Below are 19,720 nucleotides of genomic sequence, written 5' to 3' on the forward strand. Positions count from 1 at the left end.
CCGGTGTGCTGACGAAGAACCCCGACAGATGATCGAGGTGAGGGTGGGTGATGAGGACCGCGCCGATGATCTCTCGGACGATGTGCACGGCGTTGGCCCGGGCAGTTTTATTGGGCAAGGGAAGTTCCGCAAACGGCCCCTTGTCTTTCAACTCCAACGCGTGGATGATTCCACAAAGGAGGGTACCTGCATCGACCGAGATCACCGAGCCGGACGACCAATCGGTGGATGTGGATCGGACGAGCAACGAAGTGATCCTGTCCTCACGGGGACCTCCAGTTGGGCCCTTGGTTTAATAAGGTCAGCCATCGCCTTGGAGAATCGATAATTCACTAGGCTTCAGAAATGGAGGAGTGTTCGGCGTCATTCAGGGCGGACGCGTGACACCCAAAGTGGCGCCAAGAACAATGCCATAGAAAGAATGAGACATGCAGGTATATAATAGAACACGGCCACAAACTTACCAAGACAATGACCTGCATCGCTGCATTGTGTGCCCCCACTCCTCCATGACGAGATGACTTCGGATGCATTTTCCGATAGGCCTATCGCATCCGTTTAGCGGTCTGTAGACTGTACGGCGAACCACAGACGAGAGCGCCTTTCCCGAGCCTTCCCCGGATAGCTATTTGCTGGAGGTTTGTAGCGCTGTGAATTATGTCGGTTATTATGTGATTGTTCTTGTTTTTTACCCTGTCGAGTGGTGTACTCTAGAAGTCAAGCTGTGGTGACCACCAAAGAAATAATCGAGAATCAGAAAGCGACCGACCGCTTTATGCTTTTATAGTTCGGCGACGCGCTGCTCGCGGCTTCCACCAAAACGACGAGCGGATACCGCATTGCCTGCGATTCTAGAAGGTGCAAAGGTCGTGTCAAGCGTTGTGAAGTCACACGGACGGGTCAATATTGGCCAGGAAGGTGGTTCAAAATGAGAGAAATCGGCAAGTGCGTGAACGGGCTGTAAACCCTGTCAGACAGGAAGGCACAGTCGCAGGGTATGACCGAACCCCCGGCGCTTGTCGGAGGTAAGTCGATAGGTAGGAGGGAATGGGAAATGGTCGCACTCGAATCAACTACGGGGGATGGTGTTCACCATCAACCCAAGGTTAAGGACCAGCTGGGATTCAAACTATGATCCAAAGCACCGATCTGGGTGGTCGGGGACGGATTGAAAATATGACCAGCCTTCCAGGGAACTAGCGACGCCGCCCACGCGCAATAGGACCGGTCGAATGACGAATCGTTGGTCCAAAGTAATTAGAATCGACGTCTTCTAAGCAGACTTCTGTCACACAAGTCGAGCTGCACCTCGCTCGGGCGCGTACCAATGAGAGAGGTAGGGGAAGACACTTCCGCATTCGACGACTGACAACTAAGCGGCCGCTGTACGGCTGCGGTCGGTGGCTGGGAGATGGTCCGGTCGGAGAGGGGGCGAAAGCCACGATTTTGAGCGTACGAGAGTGTGGGGATGAGACAAGGCCAATGGTAATCAATCCGATCTTAGATCATCGAATTCCGTTCAAGACAGTCGATCTGTGTGGGGGAGACTTCCGGGGATGTCCGTGGCGGAGACGGAGTAGGAGTGGCTGGTCGAAGAGTGGTGGGCTTCCACAGGGGTCAGTTAAGGGGCCAAAGGTGACAGAGGGGAAAATAAATGAAGAGAAAGAGGAAATCAGACATGCGAAAGGAAATTGAAGAGGGTGTAGTCCATAATATAAGGAATAACCTGGATGGATGAAGGGGGGGCACATGAGAGGAAGACACAAACCTAATTAATTGAACGCTCTCTTCCTAGAGGTGCACGGAGCACTGTAGATCAATCGTTCTTCTTGTTTCTTGTCCAACGATCAAGTCTAATTTGCAGCATGGACTGGATCTTATTGGTGAAAGAGGGGAGAATGAGGTGCAGTTGCTCCACCGGATGCTGATTGAATCTAGTTAACATTGTCTATAATTATCCCCAAAAGATGTTCATCAAAGCGATCGAGTCCCGTGATCCGCCTTGGTATATATCTCCGATCCACCCGGATATCAAATTTACACAACCGTCTCCGTCCTTTGTTATGGCCACAAACTAGTTGATGTCGTCGCTTAGGAAATAAAGAGAACACCCCTGTCACACGGGGTAAGCACTAACTGGCAGGTATGATGGCATTTCGTGCCAGGTATTGAACCCCCCGAGATAAGCACGACCAAGGTTGATGCTCGGACCTGCGACAGGATGGAGTCGACGACCAGCACCCTACGTCTCTGCCAGATAGTGATGGGATTTATCCTGGTGGAAAATCCCCGGACTTCACCTTGACATCACCGGGTGTGAATAAACTGATGCAGCAAAGCTGAAGAGAAGACCGACCCAACAGACTATCGAACTTGACAAGCCAACATAACACTGGAAATTTACAGTCCTGTTGATGTGTTATCAGAGAATGGATGGGTCTTACCTGGCTTTGCGACACTATCTGGAATTACTCCATTGGATACGAGAGTAATGCCATATTCAACGGTCAACCACTCCCTCTCGAACGAACATACTATCTGCGCAGAAGCTCTATTCTGATCAACGAAATACCTTACCGGGATTTATACATATACCATAAACCCTAGACTTGGACCGAAGTTAATCTTATCAATAGCGGGTACACATGGGATTTCCAATCAGGGTTGCAGTAAAATGTTGGCTACCTTGGAGTAGCGCCCTTTGGTTTAGCACGACTCGTCAATATTTCCCCTCTCTCACCTCTTGTCATTCTCTACCACGACTACCCACCTAGTAGCGATGCTTGACGAGACCACACCACTACTTGGTAGACAGCAGAAAGCCACGAGGTGGCTATCAATCTACTGGTTGTCTGCTGTTGTCTTCTGTCTGTCCGCCGCGGGGGCTTGTCTCAATGTACCCCTAACGCGACTCATCGAAGACAACCTTTGCAGTCGATATGTTCGACAAGGTGCCCCGACTGAAGAGCTTTGCAAGACTGAAAAGATCCAGTCCAGATTGGCTTACCTTAATGGCTGCCTCCCTCTTGTAGAGGCCGTGGTTGGTACGTACTAGATGGGTGATGGTTTACCTTTGCTTCAAGTGTCCGGTGCTGATTGGCTCCTCTAGGACTTGTTGTGGCCTTTCCATTTGGAATTTTGGCTGATAGGTGAGGCGATCTTTGAGTTACCCTCAAGACGAAGAGGAATCGAAACTGAGATCATCCACAGGGTCGGTCGGAAACCCATTATCATTCTATCAATGGCTGGGACCTTACTATCCTTGGCCTGGGAATTAGCTGTAATCGCTATGCCGAGGATTATCCGGGTCGAGTTCATCCTGGCTGGTCCGTTGTTTGCTGTCGTCGGGGGTGGAAACACCGTGCTCCTCGCGAATCTGTACTCGATTGCATCGGATTTGGTGGTTCCATCAGACCGGTATGCTCTCATAGTCACCCACCTCAATGAATCATGTGAAGTCTAACATATACAACAGAGCGTCCACATTCTTCCTCATGGCATTCGCCAGTCTAGTCGGTGCCTCTGTCGGGCCAGCCTTTTCCTCCATCTTCATGGAAGCATTTTCACCTTGGATTTCAGCCTTCATCGCCTTCATCGTCAGCCTGGTTGCTCTAATCCCGCTCTTCTTCGTACCCGAGACATTGTCACCATCAAAGCATGACTCCCTCTCCGAGCAAGAGTCGGAAGAGGAGCCTCGTGACTTCCGATCACCCCTTTCTCTTCTCCAACTCGGCTCTTCCATCGCATCGCTGAAGTCTTCTTCTCTGGTTATCGTCCTGGCCACCTTTCTCACAGTCGCCCCGGAGGTCCTCGGTACATCCCAGTTTCTGGCACAATACATCAGCAAGCGTTTTGACTGGCCTCTCGCCAGCACGGGGTATCTGTTGACCCTCCGCGGGGTCCTCCACATGGTAGTCCTACTCGTCACCCTTCCTCTTCTCTCCAAGATCCTCTTGCGGTACCAGCCCTCACCAGTCAAGGACTTGACACTCGCCCGTGCATCTGTCGCTATCGCCGCCGTCGGAGCACTCTGCATGGCGGCGTCGGAGATAGAATTGGTGATCGCTGGGCTAGCGATTCACAGCCTCGGGTCCGGTCTAGCTCCGCTGTGTCGCTCGCTAGCAACGAGCTACGTGGCACCACAGGACACGGCGAAATTGAATACGGCCATCGGTATAGTTCAGACGACTGGGTCTCTGTATGCTGGGCCAGCATTTGCGTGGTTGTTTGAGACTGGGATGAAACTAGGAGGCACAGCGCTGGGCCTGCCGTATTATGGTCTGGCAGGGTCGTTCGTGTTGTGCTTGCTGGGCCTGCTCTTTGTTCACCCCCCTGCTCAGGGAGACGAGAGCGATGAGGCCTAGTTTACGAAGCTGAACATCCTTTCGGGTGGAGTGGTAAGATGCTATATAGATTTACTCAGTTCAATGGGCGTGATGGTCCCCATGACTTAACCCACTCGTTCCCTATAACATTATTCGAGGGTGACAAGGCCTCCTATAACAAACACATCAAAACCAACTTCTCGACTTCCATTCCGGCTGAGTCTTTCGCCAGATGCGGAACGGGCCATACCTTGTGATCGCGATTCGTATTTTGTGGGGTTAATCGAGGTTTCGGTGCAGGCGCTGCTATAGAATATGCTTCGAGTAGTACATGCCACTGGCAGAGACGGTAGGATGATTCTAGTATTGAATCTAGTTCAAGTTACCTTGGGTAAGACGACGTTCAACATGTCCATCCGAGAGCTGCTATCTGTTCGATCCATTCCCGCACTTTCTATTTCGACTGCTGTTCTTTCGGGTTTATTTTTTTGATTGCCTTCGAGATCTCTTGTCGTTGTGGTCTCATGCACTACATCAGCCAGATCTATCAAAATGTCAAGCCCACAATTACACCACTGAGATGTAGAATGCCAGTCTCTGTCGCCTTATCATTGGAGTTGTTGGATGTAACCTCGCTAAAACAACCAGGGTCCTACTAATGATTGGCTGTCAAGGCGCTGGTGGATCTCCGGGGGCGAAGCTCATTCCTTGCCAACAAGCAATGATTGTGATCTTGGCATATATGGGTCAGTAGAGTGTGACTGGAAATTGTGCTATAATATCAGCTAGTCAGACCTGGGCTAGTAGATTTTACAAGACAAAGAAGTTGTTTGGTGCTAAGCTTGCGTGATTAGCCCGGCCAGGCTTAGGCTACACTTTTATATCATCTACTCTTGGTGCTTACTTCCCCTCTGTGCATGGTCTTTGATTACCAGCGCTTCGAGAGCCGATGTCCCTCAGGGCCAACATCCAGATACCTCTTCTTGGCCTCGAGCCAGTTCTACCATGGCATCAGTATCAACCCCGCCAACCGGCGCATGCGGCGATAGCCAGTTTGGTGCCATTGTTTCTACGGCGGATTGTCGTGGGGGCTTCGACTTCACGGTGGCTTTCGAATCCGGCATCTTGAACATATTACCAGCGGCTTGCTTCCTTTTGCCGGCAACCTTTCGCCTGTTTCGGCTGTCTAGGCAGGCGCCCAAGGTGTTCTCTTCCGCATATCGTGTGATAACATTAGTTAGTATCCTTACGTCTATCTGGCGTTCGGCTCTCATGAAAAGGACCTACCGCTAAGTATTGTTCTCATGCAGGCTGTCTCTGTAACCTTTGCAGCCATTCAGGTTGGACTTCTAGTACTTGTTGCGATGCAGCACCTTGCCGGAGGGCGCATCTTACTTGCGAGTGCCATTTTGGATCTTATATCAGCGCTAGTCGTTATAGTACTAGTTGACATGGAGCATTTCCGGTCCATCCGACCATCATTCCTTGCCTCTGCTTACCTGTTTGTCACGCTGCTTCTGGATCTTGCGCGCGTGCGTACCTCCTGGCTGCTAGCCGGCTATCAGGGCTACCCAGCTTGCCTCTCCGCGTCTCTAGCCGTTAAACTCCTTCTCTTGATACTCACTAATACCGAAAAACGGAAATGGTTTCTGCACACGGAAAAGGACCACTCCACCGAAAGCGTGAGCGGACCTTTTAGTCGAGGCTTATTTACTTGGTTGAATGGCCTGTTGTGGAAAGGGCACTCCGTGTTACTGACCGGAGATGCTCTGCCTACTGTTCATAGAAAGCTCTTGTCTTCAGAGTTGTCGACTCGGTTCGCAGACTCGTGGACTCGCCACCCGCAGAAGGGGCAGAACGCGTTGCTCGTGGCGGTGATCAAGTGTCTGCGATGGGAAATCGCGACGATCGCCCTCCCACGGCTTTGTGTCGTGGGATTTAGCATCGCGCAGCCCTTTTTAATTGGGAGAGTTGTCACCGTCTTACAGCAGACCAGCCCGTTGTCGCAAGAAATGGGCTACGCCTTGATTGCAGCAACCGCAATTGTCTTTACCGGGATCGCTGTAAGCTCCTTGATGTGTATTCGCAGCGTGAAGAGTAAAATTGACATTCTGGTCTAGGTCTCGCGAGCCTCTTACGAACACCTAGGATATCGTGCCACAACCATGCTTCGTGGTGGTCTGATGGCCCTTGTCTTCCAGCATATGATGGATCTGCCACTGGGAAGCAATGACGAATCTAGTGCTATGGCCCTTCTAGGCGCTGACATAGAAATGGTTGCTGAATATTTCTATTCGGTAGTCTGCGAGACTTGGGCTAATGTACTCCAATTGACACTGGCTACCTGGTTGCTACAAACCCAAGTCGGCGTTGTCTGTATCGCTCCTATTCTAGTGGTGATAAGTTAGTCTGCCCTTCTCCCCAATCATTGATGGCCTTACGGTGTTCATTGTCTAACAGTGCCAGTCTAGTCTTCACAGGCTTCTCGTTTGCCATGGGCAATGCCGTTTCCGCTAGACAAAAAAGTTGGCTTCAGGCTACCGAGAAGCGTATCAACTTTACGACTTCCATCCTAGGCTCGATTCGCAACGTCAAAGTTCTCGGGTTGACCGAGGTAATGAGCTCTATGGTTGAAGGATTGCGCACGGAAGAGCTTGAGATTTCTAAAAAATTCCGCAAGCTCCAGTCAATCCGCGTATGCATGGGTGCGTGCTTTAATTCCTATCTCAACTCAACCATACTGTGTTACCAGGCTCACTATGAACTGACACCGACCTAGTCAATTCTCCTATGATTGTGGGACAACTTGTGACTCTCGCTGCCTATGCGATCTTAGCATTGCTACAGGGCTCCGGAGGTCTTGCCGTCGGCAAAACTATCATGTCATTGTCGCTTATAAGCTTGATGATTACTCCGCTGAGTTACCTTTTGATGGCAATTCCCGACACATATGCATCGATAGGCTGCCTTAATAGGATACAGGACTTCCTCATGAATCCAAGCCGTCTTGGTATGTACCCATCTCTCTTTATATGATCTTTTGCAGCGCGTTTCACTATACCTAGATCCCGAATCATTCAATCCATCTCCCAGTGAGGGCTGATAGAACAATCGTTGTACACAGATAGGAGACAGCTTTCTCAGCCAGTATCATCTCACCCAACACCGACAGATAGCATTGCCGGCATAGAGCTATGCCCGCTTCTAAAAAGTTCCCAAACGCAGAAAGAAGTGGTTCTCTCACTCCAAAATGTTCGATTTGGCTGGAAATCTCCCTCTTCATCAGAGACACTCGGTATCACACTTGAGCTCGAGTCCTCACCCACCGGTACTGTCATTATCCTCGTCGGTCCAGTAGGCTGCGGTAAATCTACCGTTCTGAAGGGCCTCGCAGGTGAAACACCAGTGTTGGAAGGTGAGCTTTTTATCAAGTACCCGGATCTGGCATTTTGTGATGAAACTCCATGGCTATCCAATGCATCAATACAGAAGAATATTGCGGGCGAAGACCTATCCACGTTTGATCCAGACTGGTATCATACAGTTGTGCGCGCATGTGCGCTAGATGTGGACCTCAAGAGAATGCCAGCAGGCGACAAGACATCCGTGGGTAGTAAAGGGTCTAAACTTAGCGGAGGACAACGTCAGAGAATTGTTGGCTGCCTTGCTTCCTTTGTGTGTTGGTAAAACACTAACGGGTTTCGCTTGTATAGGCTATCGCCAGAGCCGTCTATGCTCGTAGACGAATCGCTTGCTTCGATGATGTTCTCAGTGGTCTTGACAATGCAACTGCCCGGCATGTTTTTGATAATGTCTTTGGTCCGGCTGGACTGTTACGTCGGCTGGGATGTACGGTGTTCTTGTCAACTCATACCAGTATGTGTTCGCTTGATTGATCAACAGTTAAATCTCACACTGATGATGTCCAGTCCATCACTTGCCTCAAGCCGACCTGATCATGGTCCTCGGGGAAAATGGCCAAGTCATCAAGCAATGCAGCTATACCGAACTTCGAGACCACGCGCACAACCTCACTGAGAGGCATGGAATCAAACTCACGCCAACAGCTAAAACGGAGCAAATTGATGACCTAGAGAACCCTTCAAACGACACTACAGAGTCTATCAGTGCTCCTTCCCCAGGTGTCCATCGGCAGACGACCGACCTTGCTGTATACAAGTACTATTTCTCTGCGCTGGGATGGTTCAGAATCGCCGCCTTGCTTCTCTTCCTGATGACCGACGCCGGTATCAACGCATTCCGCTGTAAGTCGCAAATATATTCTCAATGAGTTATTGGCGAGAGCGTATGGCTCACTTTCCGTAGACGTATGGGTCGACCTTTGGTCCTCCAGCAGCGACAACGCTACAGCCTCCCGCCTAGGCTATTGGCTTGGACTATATGGAGCATTCTCCGTCATTCAAGCCCTTTCTCTGGCACTTGCCGTATTGTAAGCTCCTGAACAATGGCCCTTGATCCAATGCCTTGACTGACATCTCTGGTCTGATACTAGCTGGACCTGGGTCATCATCGTCCCCGCGGCTTCTAAAAACCTTCATTCTGTTGTGCTGCACGCCTGCATGGGGTGAGTTTACTGCAATTGACACCCGTCTTGGTAAATGGCTAACAACTACAGCGCTCCATTGTCCTTCTTGTCGAAAGTTGACACCGGAGTACTGGTAACCCGCTTTAGCCAGGACATGAGGCTGGTCGACATGATCCTACCTCGAGGGTTTATATCTACGGGATTCTGTAAGTAACTACTAGATGGATGCTTGGTCGATAGTCTAACTTGAACGACTTTAGTGTTCTTTGGAGCCATAGCCCAAGGCGCCACTGCGATAGCTTCGCTGCCCTACTTGGCAGCAGCTCTGCCGCTTCTCCTTGGAGTCCTGGTTCTGATCCAACGGTTTTATCTAAGGACATCTCGCCAACTGCGACTATTAGAGTGCGTCTTTAACTTCCTATACCTTTCCACCTTGGTCTGCCCCGAGACTTTATTTTTGCACTCACGGAGCTAGGGCTAATCCACACCACCCTCAGAATTGAGCTCAAAAGTCCCCTCTACACTCACTTCATCGAGTCCCTATCAGGGCTCATCACCATCCGCGCCTTTTCCTGGACCCAAGCCGCCACATCTCGAATGATCTCCAAGCTGGACACCGCCCAAAGACCCTACTACCTCCTCCTATGCATCCAACGCTGGCTGAGCCTCGTGCTGAATCTGATCGTAGCCGCTACAACAGTACTTCTCGTCGGCATCGCTTTCGCGCTCCGCACGCGTGTTGACGCGGGCCTTTTAGGCATCGCCCTCGTCATGATGATGGACCTGGGCCTTGTTCTGTCGGAGCTGATTCAGAACTGGACGTTGTTGGAGACATCGTTGGGGGCTGTTTCGCGGATTAAGGAGTTTGCTGAGGGGACATGTCGTGAGGAGAGCAATGCCGTCGTTCAGGCTCAGAGCGAAGTCCCGGAGTGGCTGACTGAGGGGGAGGTCGCGTTTGTGAGTGCGAGTGTTTCTTGGACCCTCTCTGAGACAAAGCCTTTACTCAACGGCATTAATCTCCGGATCCCTGCGGGGAAGAAGTTTGGCCTGTGTGGGAGGACAGGAAGGTGAATCTTACTTACCTCTCATCGACTCGTCTTTTGGCTTCGCAGACAGGGCTAATCAAATTGCTTGCTCGCTACAAAATAGTGGCAAAAGCACACTAGCACTCTCCCTCCTCCGCCTCAACGAGATAACCTCCGGACAAATCCTCATCGACGGCCAAGACATCTCCCTCCTATCCCGCTCATCCATCCGCCAGCATATCAGCTGTCTCAGCCAAGAGCCCTTCCTTTTCCCCGGCACCGTCAGACAGAACGCCGATCCGCTGAACGCAGTTTCGAGCGCGCGGATAATCGACGCATTGCAATCTGTCGGGGTTTGGGATTCTGTTGCGGCGGGCTGTGGTAGTGATAGCACGGAAGAGGAAGAAAAGATCCTGGATTCAATCCTAGACAACAGCATTCTGTCACAGGGCCAGAAGCAGCTATTCTGTCTGGCGCGCGCTTTGCTGAAACGGAGCAAGATCTTGATACTGGATGAGCCGACGAGCAGGTACGTTTATCCCATTTATATTCCCTCGGTTTTGTCTTTCGTGATCGCTACAAGAGACCTAACACCACGTGTAACGTATAGTCTCGACCCAGAAGCAGACACCAAAGTACAAAGAGTCATAAGGGAATCCTTCCCCAACTGCACCGTGATCATGGTAGCCCATCGAATCCGCAGTCTACTCGACTTTGACCAAGTTGCTGTCTTGGATAGTGGCCGGGTGATCGAAGTCGGGTCTCCGCGGGAGTTACTGCGTAAGGCGGATGGGGAGTTTGCGAGATTGTTTGGTTTGGAGTCGTGACTTGGTTATACTAGTTGGGGTTGGGTCGGCCTGTGAGGGGGTCCTATTCATTATCTTGGCTTGAGATGTACTGTATCAAGCTTGATGCAGAGGCTGTGTCTGCGTTGGCATTGTAGAGATACTGTGTTAGAGCATCCCAATAAAGAATCAGGACAGGAAATATACGTAGCCACCAATGTTCTACTGGAAGGCCGAGAATCGAGCACAAATACTAAGGTAAGAAAGGAGATACTCGTGACAGCTAGCGGGGAATTACGTTGAATTGCAACTCCACACACTAACTTCCTGTCCTGTCTGTCTGTCCCTTTGAACCCTTCGACAAGATAAAGCAAACCCAACCCATCCCGAACAATACATAACACCCACCAAGCAAAGCAAGACATGAAAGTACCACTCCATATATACGTTGAAAAGAGAAAACCCGTATTACCACAATCCGGGTAGCACTGTCCCGCATGATCGATCCCACCAGAGGACACCCACCCGTCCTTCCCGTAAAAAAACGCCAGAAACCGTGGCCGCTAAAATCGATAACCGGGAAATGATAACGCCTGGGGATTGAATTGGCCTGAAATGTCGTATACGCATTGCAGGAACCCGCCAATGACACCCGAAAAGGAAAAGAAATGAATGCAACAGATAAAACCAGCTACCGGGTATGGTCGTGGTGATTGCCAACCGCCGCATCATAGCTGGGTATTGGCGGGTGCTCCTCGTCATGGCTGCCCCGCAGACTGCCGTCGGGGCTTGAATACTCGGGTGGTGGGATTTGGTCGATATCGTCTGGGTCCAGTGGTGGGTGCTGGTGGTCTTCGTCTTCGCCAGTACGACTCGAGCCTTCGCCAACATCCTCATTGGAGGGGACATGGGCCAGTTGAGTAAGGGAGATGTCGGTGGGAGAACGCACGGGACCGGGACTGTGCGAGGGGGGTATCCGGACGGTCGAGTTGGTGCGCGCGTAGTTGGCGTTCTGATATACTCGCTGGGAGATTTGCGCGGCGCTTTCTCGACCAGACTCAAGCAGGATGCTGCCCTGCTCACTGCCGTACGGTGGCGGAGGAGCCAGGCTTCCTGTCATCGGAGCAAGGCCCCACTTTTTCACGTTCCCTTCGATGAACACAAATCCCATCTGGCCGAAGTTCACATGGACCGCACAGGGCCCATTCGCCCCAATCGTAGGGAAGTAGTTCTGCGCTTTCTGACCATGAACCACCTCTTCCAGCTTCTTCCCGTTGCGAGTGAAGAAGATGGTTCCCGAACGGGGCCGGTATCCCACGCCAACTACATCGCCTTGGAGTAGCTGAGGGCCATACGGGGTTGGGGTGAAGGGCTGGTTATAGCGTCGGTGTCCCGTTGACTGATATGCCACGGAGGATTTGTGGAAGCCTAGAATCGGTCGTGTAAGTAGTGATCTGCCACAAACCGATGCGCGGGTACAAACCTGGTAATCTAAACAAAGGATACGGTTTGGTGGTCATGCCGATACTGATAAGGGTGCTGTCCGGCTTATCAAAGATCTTCGCCTCCCAGTAGTAGACATCATTCTGCTTCGGAACCGGAAGGTTGGTCTGGACGCTACACTCCGAGTCGAAGAACTCGACTTCGGTGCGGGCTTCGACGAAACAATTGGCGATCTCCAACTCCGGTTGGAATTCCCAGGCGGATACACCTTTTTCTTGAATCGCAAGGAACTGCGAAAGCGAAATGTCGGTCTGCACGGACTCGGGGGGATAGGCTTCGGTAAAGGCTACCATTGCAGAGAATTGTCAGCGACCTGCACCCAGAATCGGACCCGACAAACCCAATAGGAACCCAGCGGGCTGCACTCACCTTTCGCCCTCAAATATTCCGACCGCGACAGATCGTCCATGGCTTCCAGAGCCTCCTCCTCCTCGCGCGCAAACGCCTGTTCATCATCATATTCACCGGGGCGGCCGATACTGTCGAGGAAGATGCGGCCGCGCTGCGTGTACTTGAAGAAGAAGAAGATGGCCAGCACCAATACCGCAACGAGGGCGGATCCAAAGGCGGATAGGACGCCGATCAAGATACCCTTCCCGGTTGACCCGGATGGGGTGCCAGTGACGGCGACGGGACCGCCATTCGAATTCGAGGACACGGACAGCAGGACATTTTGAATATTGGACGCGACCACTTCGGGATCGGCTGTGGGATGGATGGAGGAGATAGTCGATCGGACGGAGGTGGTGAGGGTTGACGGAGCGCCCATCAGAGCCCCAGGCCCCGATGCCTCAGGTCCCCGCATCGTTCATTGACCTGACGTCGATACGGATGGGACGGGATTGACCGAGTACGAAGCGGGAGAGAGAAAGGCGGGGGGGGGATCCAGAAATACAGGAACACCTCAACGGGGAAACGGAGTGGGAGGGATGAGGTTAAATTGGATGGAAAGTATGAGGGAGATACCGGTTGGGCGAGAGAAGAGAAATGAGAGAGAGAAAGACAAGAGGAGGCGTCAGAGAGTTTCGAGAAACTTAGTCAGTTTGGAGGCTGAGTCTGTATTGAACGTACGGACGGTAAGACGGTCAGAGAGCCATCATGTGGGGCCAAGACTGCCGATGACGCTTCGTTGCGATAGTGGCACATGCCTTGATCAATATGGATGTTATATCAATAGGTCAATCATTATAGGCAAGGAACTATAGGGGAAAACGAATTAATCCCAAAGAATCTTCTGATATTCGAATACTATCTTTTGGGAGGTCACATTGACAGCCTATAATACCAGGCATCTCTCGTATTGATATCATAGAAACGCCACCACCGTTGGAGTCTTGTGGTTTAGTCAGTTACGGGCGGTTACAGCTGGTAACTTACCGTGTTCCCCAATCGCCTTGTTTACCTATACACACTCTTGTCAATAGCTTCATCCCTTGCCTAGCGACCTTTCTTTCTTGGTTGTTTACGGTCCTGATATTTCTATTTATCGCTTCTACTGATATATATACCCATCTCTCTGTATATACAGCGACTATTCATTCAGAATGCGCGCCGTGGGCTCGTCTGATGTGGCCATCCGTTTCACAGATACCTGTGACATTCGTCTCACCGTGACCGGCAATGGCTGTGATAAATATCCAGGTGTGCCAGAGCCGACCTTTTTCGGTTATACAATCCATGTCCACTAACAACCAACCCCCTAAGCCAAACAACATGCGCGCAAAGTCGCTTCGAAGTTGGGGGCGACCGCGGGGTTGATCTACCTCGTCGGCCAGCCGACAATCAACCTGGACGATTCAGACCAACCGCAGCCCTTCCGCCAACGACGCTACTTCTACTACCTCTGCGGCGCCGATGAGCCAGATTGCTACCTAACCTACGATATCCAGAACGATCTCCTGACCCTCTACGTCCCGGACTTTGACCTGCACCGCGCGATATGGATGGGGCCGACCCTGACCGTCGAGGACGCCCTCGACCGATTTGACGTGGACCGCGCCTGCTATCAGGCTTCTCTGCAGCCGGATCTGGTGTCGTGGGTCAACAGGTATAATCGGGCCGCTCCAATCTACGCTCTCCACGACACCCAGGTACCAACAATACCCGGGACGGGCCTCTACGTGGATGACAGGCGGCTGCTGCCGGCCATGGACGCCGCGCGGGTGATCAAGGACGAGTACGAGATTCGCATGATCCGCCGCGCGAATGAGGTCTCGGGCCTGGCTCACCGGAGGGTTCTGGAGAATATCCTCCAAATGAGCAACGAGACACAGATCGAAGGGTCGTTCTTAGACACCTGCGTCTCCAACGGCGCTAAAAACCAAGCGTATGCCATCATCGCGGCATCGGGCCCCAACGCAGCCACCCTTCACTACGTGAAGAACAACGAGTCCCTCGCAGGGAGGCAGCTGGTCTGCCTCGACGCGGGCGCCGAATGGAACTGCTACGCCAGCGACGTGACGCGGACGTTTCCGCTGGGCGGCGATTGGCCCAGCCAGAACGCCAGAGATATATACCACATCGTAGAGGAGATGCAGGAGGAATGTATCAAAGCCGTGAGGAAGGGCGCGCGGTTCCGCGACATCCAGGAATTCGCACATGTGATTGCCATCAAGGGCTTGCAGGGACTGGGCGTTCTGAGGAACGGAGCCGTAGATGAGATCCGCCAGTCGGGCGCATCGTCCGTCTTCTTCCCCCACGGACTCGGCCACCACGTTGGGCTCGAGGTGCACGACGTGTCCGAGCAGCCCATCACCGCCGTGCAGCGAAGCCCTAGGCGCCACCATTGGGAATTCATCCCCGCCGCGAGCCACCCCTCGAGCGCACTGTCCGTGCCGCTATTGGAAGAGGGCATGGTGGTGACGGTCGAGCCGGGGATTTACTTCTCGGAGCTTGCGCTCGCCAACGCCCGGAAACAGCCCCTGGGCCAGTACATCGACTTCGCGGAAGCCGCCAAGTACATCAGTGTGGGAGGGGTGCGGATCGAAGACGACATCCTGGTGACAGGCACCGGGTACGAGAACTTGACGACGGCGCCGAAAGGGGCGGCGATGCTGGAGATCATCCGTCGCGGGATCGACAAGTAGCTAACTAAGCCAACGGTGGTTTCTCATTTCCGTCCCCCCCATCGTCATACCCTGTTTCATGTCCTCGGGGGGAAGTTACTCAGCCAGTCTAGACTTCTTGGGTTTATACGGATCGTCAGTGTCACCATGTCTGAACCCCCTTGCCCTCCGTTGTGCAAATAGTTAGGGCTACTATCGACCACTAGCGTGACGTTGCAGGGTTCCACTTCACCCTGAGGAAATCTATATTTGCATCCGATTAGCCTTCTAGCCTTTCTAGCCTCTGGCAATCTTCAACCCACTCAACCCAAGTCTCAGACACAAATAAACAGAAAGCGAGAGCGAGAATTACCCAAATTGTCAATCTGCAGCTCTCTGGGGCCCGAAAGCTGTCGTGCCACGGGTAACACGACAACCCGAGAAGCACTGATTCGCGGAGCCACAGTTTCAATCCCAGCGGGCACAGGCAAAATCGGCCACGAAGTAAGTGACTAGCTACGTAGTTGTAGTCATCAGTAAGTCTGTCCCATCCAATGAGTGGTAAATGCGCAGGCATGCGGTAACTGGAAGCTTACTTCCCGACCTCGAGTGCTGGCACCGACCAGTGTGGGAGTACTATCCAATCTGGTTCTTGAATCCTATTGATTCGATGTGAGTGTAGGCAACTTTTGCCGGTCCTGCTGGAGACCATCGACCATGCGCGGCAATCGGGTGTTGTGATATGTCCAACCAGACCTAACAATGTATATCGTCCGAGAGAAGGAAACCTCTGAGGGACATGGTTCCCACAGTCAGGTATGGCCGAAAGAGAAGGTATCAAACCAATGCCGTGTCGATATCCACCCAATCAGTTCTATTCTTTCGAGTTCTCTTTCAATCTTTTAACCTTGTATAATTCAGACTGTCATCTGACAAGATCGTAAAAACTTAGCTACAGCTACCAGACATGCCACTCCATCTCACCCGAGTCTTGACTGCATACATGCACGAGTATACACAGTTGTATGGGGTTTATACAGGGTGCACCTAGTACAGAGCTCTCTCTCTACCTTACTCTAGATAGCTGACCTACATATACTACGCATCAAACAAACATGTGTCAGTGGATGATAGCGTTCAACGGCCACAGCAGCCATGCCACGACAGGCCTGCATGACGCTAGATAATTCAAAACTGGGCCATGTTTCCCCAATAACACGCCACTGGGTGGAGTTTGAACTGAAGCTGCAGGGAAAAATGAGCCGGGCTGGTTTTTCTCTTTTTTTATTTTTATTTTATTTTATTTTATTTTCTCCTTTTTTTGTTGTTGTTTTCGTCATTTTATTTTTTATTTTTTTTTGCTTTATTTTATTTTGATTCTTTCTCCGGTTTGATTTGTGTGCCCCATCTCAAACCAGGGTGCCGATGATAACCGTTCTAGACTTTGCCCTCGCCTCATCCCCCTTCAATTTCACGGTGCTCATAGACCAGTAAATGGAACATGCGTGTTTCAGGCACCTAAGTGGTGCCTGTCAATGACGATGATAATATTACTGGGTGGAATGTCAATTTGAAGCATGTGTGGACAACTGTAGAAGTATGGGTGGACATGCAGATACGGTCGGTTAGCATTGGTGTCAAACTGCAGCATACATGCCGAGATGGATTTCAATATGCACGATGTAGGTAGCAGATTTTGACTGGTCATAGGAGGGGACCACTCCTGTTCTTTCTCCTGTCCCCAAGGTAGTATAGTGTTTTGTAGGTCGTCTGGTAAGTGTGCGGTGTGCTGTAAACTTGGAACTCGGAACCTTCTCAGGGAAGCTAGAATGGAAAAATTATACCGATGATATCATTTCTTTCTGTTCGATTCCTGCCGAGGAGCCGTTATAATTTGATCCTGTTTTATTATATTGGGTAAGGATGAAGAATCTGCCAAGATTCTTCCTGGAACAAGAAGTCCGTATTGAAAGCTTGTACGGGCTTGTCACACTTTCGGCCGGAGCGGACGGTGCCGAAGATTCGCACCAAAATTGCCGTGAGAGCCAGACAGGTCTTGTCTGACAGTATTACCGTATTGTCACATCTCTCAATCAGACCACTCAATATAATAATTTTTTTTTGTCTCCTGATCGACCCTGTACATGCATCCACCATCCTTGCCAATTTGCAGGGCTAACTCATCCTCGGGAAGTCGGTTTGCCTGATGAGATACTAACTAGTACTCCGTAGCTAGCAACAGATCAGGATTCAGTTGTTATGATCCATGTCCCATCCCCTTACGCCAGATGTTGTGATTCGAGGGAAAGATTTTGCCAGATGGCGTGGTTTCCTGAATCCCCTCGATCAATCCATAGATGCCTGAAGGTAACCACAACGGCTGCCACTGGGTGACTCGCCAAATTTGGGCAACTGATCCTCAGATAGGATTTTCGTCCCGACCAAACCAGTCAGCACGACGTAATTCCGACTGCCGATGAGCCCATGTTGCGCCATCCGCAAGGTTTTAGGTACGTCTGCTTCTAGACTGCCCAGTGGGTGGAGTTGCGGATCCCGAGGGTCGGTGGATCCCTTTGGGTTTCCCGGCGGAAACCCTATTGAAGGATTTCTTCTCCTACGGCTCCAGTGAGTCACACCATTTCGACTGGCTTCCCACTTGGGGCTTTCAGTATATAAGATCTTTGTTTCTCCCGACTGCATTCGAGATGGCTCCCCTGGGTTTTTTTTTTCCCTACCTCATCTCATCCTTCCCCGGGATGATGGTCACTCCCTTCTTTATTTGTCCTCCGCCGTGATCTCCCTCGACACGTTTGGTTATTCAACATTTGTTTACGATCCTTCTTCCCCGACTTTCAATTGTCAGATCGGATATCAGACAATAGAGAGAACCAAAAGAAAAAAAAGAAAAAGAAAACGTTCCCTAGAGAATGGGACAGAGGCATAACAGACGTCGCACACGCCCACGATCTCGAAATCGCAATGTCCAATTGACTCCCGCCGATCCATCGCTACCGCCGACCACATTCGACCACTTTGTTCCTATCGAGTCCAGCCCTATAGCCACCAATGTCGCCATTGATCAATTGAGCTCCATGTCGGATGTCCTCGCCCCCACCTGGCATCAGGGACATCCGGCGTGGTCGAGGCGTGAACGGAATGTGCGGCTAGAAGCGGGCCTCGAGGCACAGCAGTGTCGACTGTTTGGGGGTGTACCGGGAGACGACGTCGGTCTTTGTTACCGCATGCTCGAATATTTTGGTGGTCTCGATTATATAAATTCGTGAGTATCTCCATCTCCTGTAACGTACATATGAACAACACTAACGGTAAACAGCTACCAATCCATGGATTACTCGCCCGGATGAGTTATCAGCAGTGGTAACTCGCTGCTTTCGGTTGATGCTCATTCCAAACAAAACAATATATATAAAAAGAGGGAAAAGGGGAAAATACGCATTCGAAAAAAAGGCTACTCCGCAACCTATCCGTCGGCCCCAGTCCTCTCTATGGCGGAAGTCAAACCCGCCCAGAGGACAACAACCTCTCTGCAACAAAAAAAAAAACACAGATATCACACCCACGCTCGAAGAGGCGGGAGCATCAAATTTCAGTGGATCCCCGAGCCGTCGACTCGAAGCAATGAAGATGTCATTCTCAGCAATGACATCGGATTGGTCCTATAGACTTGGCCTGCAGAAATTCTGATACGGAGACGACTCTGCGCGCGAATGGTGTCGAGATCACCGTCATGACCTGGCCATGTCTGCTTTGTGTGTGGGTTGAGTTTGCGCCTCGCCTGCTGGCGCTTGAATTCCCTGCCACGGTGGCTGGCCGGGTATTGGCCCTGCGTCTCCATCATGAGCGGTGCATGAGGCGTCTCTGTCTTTGCACTCTTTCTTTCGATGGGCTGTCGTACCATCTTTGAAAACGCGCAGGGAAAGGAGACAGGGCGCGCAGTTGATATGTCTTTTCCTCCGTGCTACCTTGGGGGGGAAATGATCATAGGGTATAAAAAGCAATTAGATTTGTTTATTAGCCGGTCTTGATATCCTGATATATGCCTGTACACCCAGAACGGGTGAGCGAAGTTTTGTATGAATAACGACAAAAAGTTACTTTTTTTTAATTTTATTTATTTCCATTGAAGACTAGCTAGCTAGTTGTACTTTGTAGTCTGCGGTGGCTTGAAGTAACTAACTATATCCCTGGTATAGCGTGCTTAAACGGGGAAAGCATGTCGCTAAGCTTAGTATCGTGGTGTGTTGCACAATTATAGGGTAGTCTTCTTATTGGCCTTAAGATAGATAGTTCTTATTATTACTTTCCCACTCTTTAATACCTTACTAACTTGGATCGACTTGAAATATTGTTACTTTTAGACTAATATACTTATTTGTTGTATACTTTGTATACTTTATCACTCTCTTTACTATAATAAATCTTGGTGTTTTTATATTACTACTTATATCACTCATTGTCCCATCGACTCTAA

General features: G+C 50.9%; 5 protein-coding genes across 5 annotated transcripts; 4 read left to right on the plus strand and 1 right to left on the minus strand.

The window, feature by feature from the left end:
- Nucleotides 1-2,779: 2,779 nt before the first annotated feature.
- On the plus strand, nt 2,780-4,364 carry P168DRAFT_230318 (MFS general substrate transporter; the record flags this gene model as incomplete). The annotated part of the gene is made up of 4 exons (XM_024833229.1): nt 2,780-3,044; nt 3,110-3,149; nt 3,211-3,417; nt 3,476-4,364. 4 exons carry the CDS (start codon nt 2,780-2,782, stop codon nt 4,362-4,364), a joined length of 1,401 nt encoding a protein of 466 aa, XP_024697656.1.
- Nucleotides 4,365-5,285: 921 nt separating this feature from the next.
- P168DRAFT_308749 (putative ABC transporter) lies at nt 5,286-10,723 on the plus strand (the record flags this gene model as incomplete). The annotated part of the gene is made up of 15 exons (XM_024839234.1): nt 5,286-5,586; nt 5,709-6,388; nt 6,446-6,728; nt 6,797-7,030; nt 7,105-7,335; nt 7,450-7,979; nt 8,039-8,201; nt 8,255-8,590; nt 8,652-8,775; nt 8,839-8,910; nt 8,962-9,077; nt 9,132-9,273; nt 9,369-9,938; nt 10,021-10,425; nt 10,507-10,723. Exons 1-15 carry the CDS (start codon nt 5,331-5,333, stop codon nt 10,721-10,723), a joined length of 4,359 nt encoding a protein of 1,452 aa, XP_024697657.1. The 5' UTR covers nt 5,286-5,330.
- Nucleotides 10,724-11,372: 649 nt separating this feature from the next.
- P168DRAFT_230050 (SSH4 family protein) lies at nt 11,373-12,989 on the minus strand (the record flags this gene model as incomplete). Its single annotated transcript, XM_024833217.1, has 3 exons — nt 11,373-12,109; nt 12,165-12,470; nt 12,554-12,989. 3 exons carry the CDS (start codon nt 12,987-12,989, stop codon nt 11,373-11,375), a joined length of 1,479 nt encoding a protein of 492 aa, XP_024697658.1.
- A 648-nt stretch (nt 12,990-13,637) lies between these two features.
- P168DRAFT_247613 (aminopeptidase P family protein) lies at nt 13,638-15,766 on the plus strand. The gene is made up of 2 exons (XM_024834088.1): nt 13,638-13,825; nt 13,889-15,766. The coding sequence occupies exons 1-2, from the start codon at nt 13,729-13,731 to the stop codon at nt 15,268-15,270; spliced, it is 1,479 nt and encodes a 492-aa protein (XP_024697659.1). The 5' UTR covers nt 13,638-13,728; the 3' UTR covers nt 15,271-15,766.
- A 2,389-nt stretch (nt 15,767-18,155) lies between these two features.
- Nucleotides 18,156-18,593, plus strand: P168DRAFT_315103 (uncharacterized protein; the record flags this gene model as incomplete). Its single annotated transcript, XM_024839866.1, has 2 exons — nt 18,156-18,508; nt 18,563-18,593. The coding sequence occupies 2 exons, from the start codon at nt 18,156-18,158 to the stop codon at nt 18,591-18,593; spliced, it is 384 nt and encodes a 127-aa protein (XP_024697660.1).
- Nucleotides 18,594-19,720: the final 1,127 nt, after the last annotated feature.

This window comes from Aspergillus campestris (assembly GCF_002847485.1).
Source record: "Aspergillus campestris IBT 28561 chromosome Unknown P168scaffold_1, whole genome shotgun sequence".
NCBI classification, from domain to species: domain Eukaryota; kingdom Fungi; phylum Ascomycota; class Eurotiomycetes; order Eurotiales; family Aspergillaceae; genus Aspergillus; species Aspergillus campestris.

Excerpts from the sequence above, each read along its gene's own strand:
- P168DRAFT_247613 (XM_024834088.1), top strand. The coding sequence starts at position 13,729 with ATGCGCGCCGTGGGCTCGTCTGATGTGGCCATCCGTTTCACAGATACC. Across the intron at positions 13,826-13,888 it reads TGGCTGTGATAAATATCCAG|CCAAACAACATGCGCGCAAA; the intron begins GTGTGCCAGAGC and ends CAACCCCCTAAG.